Below are 11,171 nucleotides of genomic sequence, written 5' to 3' on the forward strand. Positions count from 1 at the left end.
TAAAATGCCAAATAATCATACTTAACTCATTAAATATCGAAATTAGAAGATAAATGCACTATTTTTAATGATAGGAAATGCGTTTTACTAAGATACATAAACTTTTAGGATTGACTGTATAGCCAATACATTCTTAAAAGTCACCGATAATTTTCTCATTTATTATTGTATGACAAAATGCTTAGCTGTCGTGCGTCATGAGATCTGTGGCAGTTCTGCGAGAAAAATCGGGCGACCTTGTTCGTTTATCTCTCACGGTTATCATCTGGGATTTCGCCTGCGTAATAGAGTTGAACGGACCGACGCGATTCATTAGCAGTCTTATCGAGACCCCAAGCGGCCTCTTATCGCCGGCTTATCAAGACCGACGCATGGCTGCTCACGCGACTGTTTCTTGTATCATCGTCGACCTAAAAATATAATTACCCGACCTTCTTCAACGATTACATCACAGAATTTATTCTGATTATACAGTTCCCTTGCAATTTCTTTTGCCATTACGTAGTCAATTAACTCCTTAATCGTCCCTCTCGTATTGCAGTTTTTAATTCGATCTTTTAATAGGGATTTTCTATGACGAGAAATGATTAATATCAACATTTGTCCATTAAGAATCTCTGCTGAGAGTTAATTACATCGAAAACGGGGAGTCACGTTGGCCCTCGAACACGTAACCCTTTAACGCACTCGGAGAGTAGAAATAACGAGCGTCCCACGTCGCGCGAGACTTAATTAACTCTAACAATCGCGTCATCGTCAGGGGCGGTCAATTACCGTCGCGTGGTCTTCATGGCACGACTTTATTCACGCGTTATCTTGCTACACGTCCGTCGATCCAAACTTATCGCGTAACGATGACCAGACTACGAATAAAGAACGGTTTAGATAATCTGTTGTAACGTCGGTTCCGTTATCAGATTCGCCTCCCTTATCGTGAAGGCACGCGATCTAGCCATTATCTCCGAGCATCGACGATCCCCTGATCGTTTTATCGAAGTAACAATCGATATTTAATTAGATGATGATTTTTCCTTGAATCACAATTGGGACATAGTTAAAAAGTGTGCAAAGTTAACGATGGAAGTTGCCCGACGGGTAGCCGATTTAATTAGCGTCGGTAAACTCGAAACTGGAAACTGACGCTGATGATGATAGATAGCCGGCAATCGGACGATTAGCAAGCGAGGAGCAAGCAAACTCGTGCAACAACCCCGTGTTGTGGAAACAAATCAAATTTTGCGGATCACGAAGCCAGATGCAGCGTGGGAAATTTTCCAGGGACTTCGAATGGGTCACGAAGCGAACGAAGTTTCATGGAAGATACATCGGGACCGGAAACTGGCAATGGTAATTGCTCGGACAAGACGAAATGGGAAAGCTTTATCAACCGATATGCTCCCAGTTGACTTAATCGAAGCCCGGAAGCAGGCCAGTGAGTGCTCTCTCGAGTTCACTCTTCTAGGAGAATTCTCGATCGACTTCCGTTCCGTTCCGAAGTACCGTCGACTAATTAATCATTTAATTGGTCCACGAGTGGCTTATAAGTGCAACTTCGGATCGAGAACGTCGGTTATAGCCGCGGGTATCGTTCAAATTCTCAGCGGACATCGATTTTCACGATCTTACTCGATATGCAGCAAGTTTCGAGGTTTTAGATCGATCGCGTCGCCAGAGAGGGCTTACACAATAACGTGGCGAATCAATCTTCAGAAGTTCTTTCGTACAACGGAATTTCGTAGCTGGTTCGAGTAGTCGCAATCTGGATGATGTTTATCCCCCGGGAAGCCAGGTGTAAGTAAATACACCGTCAAAACGGTCGGGACGCCGCAAACGATATAAAACGAAGTGAGATTATACGACAAAATATAGAACGATGCATATGTATAAGGTCCGGTGGACGCGTTACGAAACCTCGTAATATGCAAATCATGGTAACTGACACCGTCACTAGGGAAGGAAGTTGGCTCAGGAAACGAAATTGATCCTTGTTCTCGCTACCCTTGTAAACGTTTCCGCCACCAACATTTCCCTTCGCAATTCGCTGTTTAATCTGGACTTCTCCTCTCGAGTTTTTCGTATTTCGGTTCCGTAAAAGCTGCAATTTCTTCCGATGAGAGTAGAAACAAAGTAGTCTGCGTCGCATTTGCGAACGGTGCCGTGGAACGAGGTTCCTCGGAATTTTTACTCGTTGTAAGAAATATTTATTTAGTCGTTAACGTCGTTGCGATTAAACGGCGTTCTTTCGGTTTTTAATCTCAGGAGAATTCGCTTTGAAGATTCGCTTGCAAACACCGTCGATGATAGATAGCTCGGCGACGTTCCTTTATCAGAGCACGTCATAAATCTGTTGGAAGGGTTCTGCGGGTGATCCAGGGATCGATTGTTAGCCCGGTGGTATTCCGGGCGACAGGAATTTCATGGGTAGAAGTCTTGAACGCATTCCCTCGTTCGTATCAGGGGGATGTTACGTCCGGGACGTATCCCGAACGGGTTTTCGCATTATTGCCGCGCAATCGGTGCCACGGGAATCTGGAGAATCGATGCCCATCTCCGTTAACGATCCCTCGTCAAACGTCTTTATCAAAGAACTTTGCCCTCCTTCATACTTCTCCACAAATCTGTCCTCGTCGATCACCGACCTTTCTTTACACGTTTCCATATTTAAACCTGTATCTCGCGTTCACACCAGTGAATTTACTACATCGTTAAGTTCATCGAATGGCTTGCCAAATTGTGTTTTAAACGCGGAGACATGAAGTGTAAAAGCAAGCGTTACACGGTTGAGCGAGCGCGTTAATACAAGGCAACTACTGTTTTGCACTAATGTATCCACGGCATTATGGCTCATTTTCCTCGAAACTAGCGGTTATCGGTTCTAAAATAATTTATTGCGAAATGGAGTGGTTCCAGGTGACTGACGAGATCGAACTTACATCCGGGCACGTCGGATCCAATTGCGATTAAATGCGTAAAACGAGTACACAATTAAGGATTAATATCTAATTTTAATTCCAGACACCACGTGTACGATAATAGATTGAAAGTTAGTGAATCTCCCCCCCTCGCCCTGTGCACGCGTTTCTTTCAATTATCGATGACATATGAATAACGACGAGCGATCGTTTCATTTTTCTTCCTTGATCGATGATGACTCTCCCATAATCACTCGTCTGGCTGCGTTCGCGATTTATGGTTCCGTGGTAAAAACAATCGGATCGAGGTCCGATGGATGCTCCCTGTTCTCGTCGTAATCTATCGGCTGGAAATGCTAATTCCGCGAGGACCGTGTATCGAATCCGTCAAGCTCGAAGCGACGAGGAATTTCAATTGCGAGATGCCATTTAGGAGAGACGCCGCTCGCGAACGATAGGTCACGATTACCCTTAATTTTCCACCGATCTTTTATCCGACCCACGGCTCATTTAACGGTTAACCGTCGCCTCGATAAAGAGTCCGCCTACTTTGCGCCCCGTAGCGCTCATTAACTGTGAAATCCTCGCAATTAGTCAAATCGAAGGACCGATCGAAAGAAAGCGTATTATCATTCGCCCGACAACCCATTTAAATTTATTATAAAAGATTGAATAGCTTTTTTATCGTAAGAGCAATATTTCTACCTAAGTTGTACTCAGATGACTATAAAGAAAATTGACGATATCGTAATTTACGTGAAAGAGCAACGAAAATCGGCACTTTTCATTTCCCATCGTCACGCCCTCCGTTCTCTCACACGCGACGCTATTTAAATCTTGTTACGCTTCGATCTTTCGATTATTTCTCGACCTTCGCGAGAATCGAGGCTCCGGTGACCGATTGAACAGGGATTTCTCACGGGCAGCGTTTCGACCGTTCCTACATCAAATTTACAACTTTCTGTCCCTGAGCGGTTTTTATCAATCGCGAGAAGAAAAATGTATAACCCGATCGCCCCTCGAGTCAATTTTGTAGTTTAAAAGAAGCGCACTCACCTCCTTGAAGCTGTGGCTCGCCCAGCTCGACGTAAAACAGCGCGTCCTTCTCGTAGGAATCCTCCTCGATGACCGAGAGTTGGATCACTTTTCTGCAATGAGAAAATATACGGGGAGATCGTTGAGCGAATAACGGTACGGCTGAGTCAGATGGGTTGGCGAGGCTCGCGAAAGTTAAACGGGAACTTCTACTAAACTTCGCGCCGCTAAAGAACCGTGCCGTCTTACGAGTTGATCTTCCTTTGTCGCGATACTCGGCGAACTTCCGTTTCCCCAACGAAAATGTTCCCTTAACTTTTTCGAGTCTATTCAATTCCTTTGGAGGGGAACGATGAATTTCATACGTCGTGAATCTGGTGAAGACTTTCAATTAAATTAATGCGAGGCTGCGGGGATCGGATGAAAACTTATTCGCGTTGATGAAACCGCGTCTAGTTGGTAGGAATTCGTTCGCATCGTAGATGCTGTCGTTAACCGAACGAGCATTCTGTATATTAGGATCGTTATTCTGGATTGTAGCGTAATCAAGCTCAATAAGCGCGAGTTATGGGAACGTTACGCTGACCAACTCGTATCCGTATCGCGGTAAAGCCTGCGTCATCGGAGCATAAATGTAACGTCGATAACCGCTGCGACGTATCCTGTTAACCGAGAGATACTGGACTGGAATATTCAGATATCTCGTTTCCTCCATTCGCTGTCTACGACGACGTTCGAGCGTTTCTATCTAACGTTACGTCTGATCAGTTGTCAATGAGTTCTGAGAGTCGTCCTCAAAGAAGTGCTTCTCGAGACGGTGAAACGTGTCTGTCTAAAAGTGTTTATAACCGAGCATAGGAAACGCAACGAGGTCGCCTGAGAATGCACGTCGATTAAATTCGACGTTGTCGGGGGCAGATGGTACGTTAAATTGATTTGGCTGCCAGTCCGGATCAATTTGAATTTCAAATTTGAACGTCTAATTTGGCAAAAGCCGCCCCGCCGGGTCGTTCGGCTCGTTGGCCGTTACTCGATTATAGCCGCGTATATGCAGCTTGCCAAGGCTGATTGAAAAGTGGATCGTGTAAGCAGAAATGGTAACGAAATGTTCGCATCGACTCCTTTTCACCCTTTGCCCGTGCGAAAAACAAGCTTTCAAAAATAACTTCGAGCTTCTGGGTTGAACCTCGACGATTCTGGGTTGAATAAATGATACGCGGTCGAACCTTTAAATATTTTAATTAAGACGGGTTAACCGGAGAGTCGGGTTTCTCGCCGGTGATATTTTTCATTCGATTTCCGCGGCACCCCGAAGGCAAAGTCTTCCTGAAATAGCTTTGACCTTAGACTTGAAGCCACCCCGCGACGATAACCCGCTGACTTGGAGTGTACGGACAGTTTTCCAACGACAAACACGTACACTCCTATCGATCCTTCCCTCTGCGCTCGTGTACGCCTGCACTTACATACGTCCACGACCGGGAAAAGAGATTGATATTCGCTCTCGGCCAAAGTGTCTATCGGTGACGAGTCGTTTACTCTACGAAAGATCGTCTCTTGAACTTCAAAGAACTTCAAAATCGTTCATTTAAATCATAACAATCTTTATTATATTTTATGCATGCATTAAAAAGTTTTATCAGTAAGAGATATAAATATTCAGTTAAAACTTGTGTCTATTTCGTTGCTATTTTAAGCACAGTAATCTTGGATAATCGGAAGAATCGATAATCGAGCGAGTCAGGAATTAACCTAAACCTCGAATACCTCCTCCAGTCATATGGCCGCTCTCTCTAATTTGCGGTATAGCTCCGTAATGTCAGAATATCATACAGGATTAACGCAAATGTTCTAACCCATTTAGACCTGTTTACCGTGGCCAGTTCACGAATGTTACTCAAAGATCGACTAAGGTCGAACGGTAATCACTCGAATGGGTCGGACGTCATCGAACAAAGCTTGGACACTCATTGGTCAGTGGCTCAGTACGGTGATCAAAAGATCATCAAGCGGTGCCCGAACAGACCGCTGTCGAGCTTTCGTGCTCGACCTGGGACTCGAGATTGATCAATCGGTTCGAGAACAACTTCTACGGCTTCCACTGCACGCGTTTCGTACTCTACAAAATTAGTGTTGCTCTTTTGTTTAGAATCAGATTCGAACACCTTAGCAAATATCGATTCGAACGAATTAGAAATTAGATGAATCGATTTTTTAATAAAGAGGTCGACCATTAAGAATCGATGGATCAAGTATCTGATAAGAAGTTCAAGTAGATGCTTGAAAATTAGTACTACTCCGCATATTTGAGTACTCTCGATGATAAACAGCACTCCAGTCGTATCAGAGGGAGTTAAATTTTTGGAAAAGAAGATTATCGAATATCGAGCATTCTGAGTAGAAACTTTTCAAATAGATGTTTGATACAACGGGGAAAGATATGACCAACAACAATTCGTTTTACGACAAACTTTCATTTCGCTCTGTCGATTTCAAATACATACGAGACGCGTATTCTTTGAGAACCGTAAGCAGAATTCACGGTAGGATTACGATTTCTATGCATCGCAATCAAGAACAATGCTGAAGTGAAATAAGTTTCGTGCTTCAATCTCGTACAGAGGAGAAAAGAGTTTTACGAGCAGTTCTATCGTGGACGGCGTATGACACACGATCGGATTCTGTGAGAAAATTTAATTTTCTTCGTTCGTCTCGTCTGAGGTCAAGGTCGAGCCGGGAAACGATCCGTCGACCTCGTCAATTTTTATATCGGCGGATCGTTTAAACATGACAAAAATATCATGCAACGTCGTCGGCGTCTCCTGTTGACTCCGATTGATTTTTTCCGACTCCTTCTTATTCATCGAAATAGAACTGCGTTCCCGAGTAACGAAGTCAATTTCTTATCTCGAATCCGACGTTTACACCGTTCAGATTGAGCGATGGAACGAACCAATCAGAAAGTAGCGTTGGTTTTCTTCTTTTTTTTTATTTAGAATACCCCAGGTGATCTTGTTCGGGTCCGAGGTAGCCAATCCAATCTATCCAGAACTCGATTTTTCGCTCGCAAAACCGTCGAGAGGAAAACGCCGGGTAAATAGAATCGGGAAGCTGCGCCGATAAAGGAAAAGCCTGTTGGTTTTTTAACGCGAGCATTCGGCCAATTTATTCAAAGTTACCTCTTAATGGAATTGCGCTCTTTTGTTTTCCACGCGAGGGACTGAAGTTGCAATACGTCAAAGAGCAATGTATGTACAGTTAATAACAATGAAATTCAGCCAGCTATATGCATGTGTTAGTTTCCCCTAGGAGACAAAATTTAAAACGAGTAATAAGTCTACGTTTGGTTTTTTAATGCTCGATGTGACATCAATACTGTTGGATTTTATTATATTTTTGACGCGTCAAAGAGCATTGAAAAATAAGACGTAGACTTATCGTTTTGAATTTTATCTCCTAGGGGAAACTAACACATGCACATAGCTGGCTCAATTTCATTGTTACTAGCTGTACCGTTAATTTGATGCACAGATCACCGGAGAATATGCTAACAAGTAGAAATTCTCACGAGAACAGAAATTAACACCTCTTTTACCTCAATTGAAATTTATGCTGCTTTCAAAATCTGCTTTATTCTTAAAGCACATTAAAATGACGATTCGTCTATTCGATTCAAAGTACTGTGCCGATTTTTCGAACTTAATTAATCCCCGTGAAATCTCACTAGAATCTCATAAATATTCTAGAGGGCCACCGAGGTAACTGAAATAACTCTGGAACAAATCCTCAGTTCTCAAGGACTGATGGCAAGGTCTCGAGGAACGTCCTACTCACCCAGAATTCAAGACATACGTTCCTTCCCCTCGTCGGAGGTACAAATCCGACAGACTTGATCTCCTCCTAAGCGCGTATCAAAAATTTAAGCTTATCTTCCGGAAGCAGCGAAGAATCGAATTCCGCAGGAGCTGTCGAGGAAGGGAATCATCCTGGGAATCTTTACAGGACTATCTCGGAAATCGACTCGCGCTTCTTTAATCTCTACGGTTACTTTGACTGGGAGTTTACCATACGAAAACTTCGATTCGTTTCGAGACGAAAAAAGAAATCGACTCTCCAATTTCATCCTTTAACGACCAACGGAAGTCAACTCGCTTTTCATTTCGCTGGAGTACAACTTTTAATTGTTACGTTGTCAAAGAAAGTGTTGGAGCTTCGAGATCTTAGGAAGTTGTACGTTAAACGCAACATCAAACGACGACCCGGCGAGGAAACCGAAGGCGCAAAGCTTTTACGAGGCAGTTTTTCATTTCGGCCGGTTGGTCTCGCCTGAATGGCTCGCTTCCCGCAGAAGCTCGCCCTAACTCACAGTTCGAAGCACGTGTTCGTCAGGTAATGAGAAATCGATAGCCTCGAAGGCTGTATAGAATCTCAGTACACGCGGAACGTGCATAGATAGCGTACATACGTAGTGTGCAGCTCGAGAAGAATTCTAGAAAATCCACCCACCTATCCTATTCCCGTCCTATCTTCCATTTCTGCTACATTTGCAAAGTAACGACGATCATATTTCTCACCGGCCTGGCTCGCTTTTTTAATAATACTCGACCAAAGGCCGCCTTTGCGTTTCATTTAAAAGTTCTCGTCGTGGTTTTTTTTATTCTAGTGAAATGATAATGATCAATTTAAAACATGAATTTGTTTTGTCATTTAAACATAACTTTGGATACAAAAGTTTGCGGCCTATTGATAGATAAAAATACGGTGGCACGAATTGTCGGTTCCAGGAATGATTCATCTTTCGGAGGATCCGTGTGCTTAATCAAAACGCTCTTCACCGTCCCCGTAGCGACAGGCGACATGAAATATCGCGGTACTCTCGCGGTGTGAGCATAAATAATGGCAATCTCCGTGCGGTTGTTCTCGCGATTCGCCTCGATACGCCTCGCGATGCCCTATTAAGCGACGCGTTCTATCTCTCTCTCTCTCTCTCTCTCTCTCTCTCGCTCGCTCGCTCGTTTTCATGGTCGAGAGACACTTCCAGATGCCGGCGTAAATTTTCGAAATGCTCGCTTTTTCTAGTTTAAGATTGCGTCGAGGTAAACCATGGTTACGTGCGCGTAAAACCGTGCTTGACGTGGCTTACTTGCGTTCCTGGAAGCTCCGTAATCTCGATGAACACGCTAATGTAGGTGAGAGCTTCCCCAGAGAACAAAATCTCGAAGCCTGAAAGCCTGTCCGACCAGTCTGACGAAATCATACGCTTGAATGATATAGAATCTAATACATATTACAATCCACTCTTACGTCCTGGCTAAAAGCAACATTTTTCCTCTGGCTTATAACCCCGTATTTAAATTACAAGCTGAGTCAATAAAGATAGTCACATTATTCTTTCGTGTAAGAAAATTCGAAAACGCGTAGAAGAGTAGGGGTAACTGCGTCCAACGACGCAAGTCTTTTAAGGGTACGCAGCTTGACAAAGACCCATAAAACGTAGAACGAAGGTCATACTGGCGATGGGGGAGGTCCTAGGACAACCGAAAGGTTTGACCAAAGAGGCACTCTTGGTACAGCCGTCCTAGTGTTGAGACATCGAGAATAAATACGAGAGTTGACTATATCAAGTATTTTTGTTACGCCCACGAGTTTTTATTTAAACCGTTCGCCACCCTCTTCATTTTACAGTTAGATTTTTGGCAAATCTTACATTCGTATTATTCATTCAAACATTAATATTTGTAAAACGTATTTTTAAGATGATTTCAGCCATTTGGCTGTTTTATGATGATTTTTATTATACCGGATCAGTGAATTAATGCGTGAAGCTCAGGCGATAGTGACTCGAGTAATATTTAAGGAACAATGGATGCGTGATCGCGTGGAATTCGCGCGGGCGAAGTCCGGAGTACACGAATTATGTCAAGTGCAGGACTCGCGTGAGCGCAGCAGCGCGTTTACCGCGCGCGACGGCTGCCGCCAACTTTCACCCTGTTCATACATTATATGTATACTCATATCGCAGCGTTTGCTCGTTGGTCATGGTTATAAGACACCGTTGCGCCGTTGCTCGATTTAATCGCCCGTGTTTAGTGAGCCACGGCGCGGAAAACGGCTGTCCGAGGCGTTGAACGGACTCTAGGAATCTCGCAATTACTCGGAGCTCACTGTTTCCGCCCGGCAATGACATTCGACTATTCTTTAATAGTTGACGAGCAAACTACGACTCTACTAAATTATGATTTACCAGCCTTTCTTCGGATCAATTTATGTGACGACTATACTTTTAATAACACTCTTCGATTTGATTAAAGATACTATTTTTGTTAGTCACATAAAGTTCTTGGATAAGTATTCTTTTTTATACGAATTTACGTATAAAGTGAAGTGGAGATGGATTTTAAGAGGGACGATTAAGCCGAACATAGTAGCCTATGTGTGAGAGTAAAGGATAAGAAGAAACTGGAGTAGATGCACGATGAAATGGGGCGGTAAAACACTATAACACCGAAGTACGTAAACAGATAAAGCTAACAGCTTGTAAGTTTGACTCCATAAGAGAGACCATAAAATTCTTAACGTCGTTAGGGCAAGCATGGTTAATGAAACTTATTTCATAAAAGTTCGTGGACGTATTTAAAATTATTTTGTTTTTATACATTTATAATTTAGAGAACTATAACGTTGTCTGTAATTTGAATTTAAGTATATTGAAAATCGATCGTCGCTAGAGATCTGGAACGAGACCTTGGCTATAGACGAGAAGGGTGTTTTAGACCGTAATAGATACGAATTCCACACGAGATGCACGCGTATTTCGAATCGCCAAGCCGAGCATGTGCTTTCATGGACACATTCTGCTCGCGAACCATTGTTCCAGTGCGAGATCGCGTTCCGCGAAGCACGAAAGAGCATGCCAGTAACGCGACTCCGACTTCGATTCGCGTACCAAAGGCTCTGGCTACAATTTGCTAGTCGTTTGCTACCGTTTGTTCGAGTCCCGTTTAACGTTACAAACATCCTTAGAATCGCGATTTGTAACAATGATTGAAACGAAAAAACATTTACATGTATTAGATTCACATGATAAAAGCAGTCAGTTGCTAAGTGGTACTCCTTGATCACCGATCAGTTATGGTTGGACCTTGCTTCTATTGTTGAACGATCTCCGTTTCAGTATCTAATTAATCTGGTTTGTAACAGTATCGCTAAAGGCCTTCCGATAAT

The 11,171-nt window shown here is 43.3% G+C and overlaps 1 protein-coding gene across 3 annotated transcripts in view; it reads right to left on the reverse strand.

Moving 5' to 3' along the window:
- Positions 1-11,171, reverse strand: part of Calx (sodium/calcium exchanger 3) — a 78,975-nt gene that overhangs the window by 44,650 nt on the left and 23,154 nt on the right. For 2 of the 3 annotated variants that reach the window (XM_026815089.1, XM_026815088.1), the window contains exon 3: positions 3,969-4,060. In XM_026815089.1, coding sequence (XP_026670890.1) covers positions 3,969-4,060 — 92 coding nt within the window. Of the gene's footprint in view, positions 1-2,933; positions 2,952-3,968; positions 4,061-11,171 lie in introns of all 3 variants that reach the window. The other variant, XM_026815087.1, reaches the window with a different exon arrangement.

This window comes from Ceratina calcarata, unplaced genomic scaffold (assembly GCF_001652005.2).
Source record: "Ceratina calcarata isolate Rehan_Ccalc_2016 unplaced genomic scaffold, ASM165200v1 scaffold428.2, whole genome shotgun sequence".
Lineage (NCBI taxonomy): Eukaryota > Metazoa > Arthropoda > Insecta > Hymenoptera > Apidae > Ceratina > Ceratina calcarata.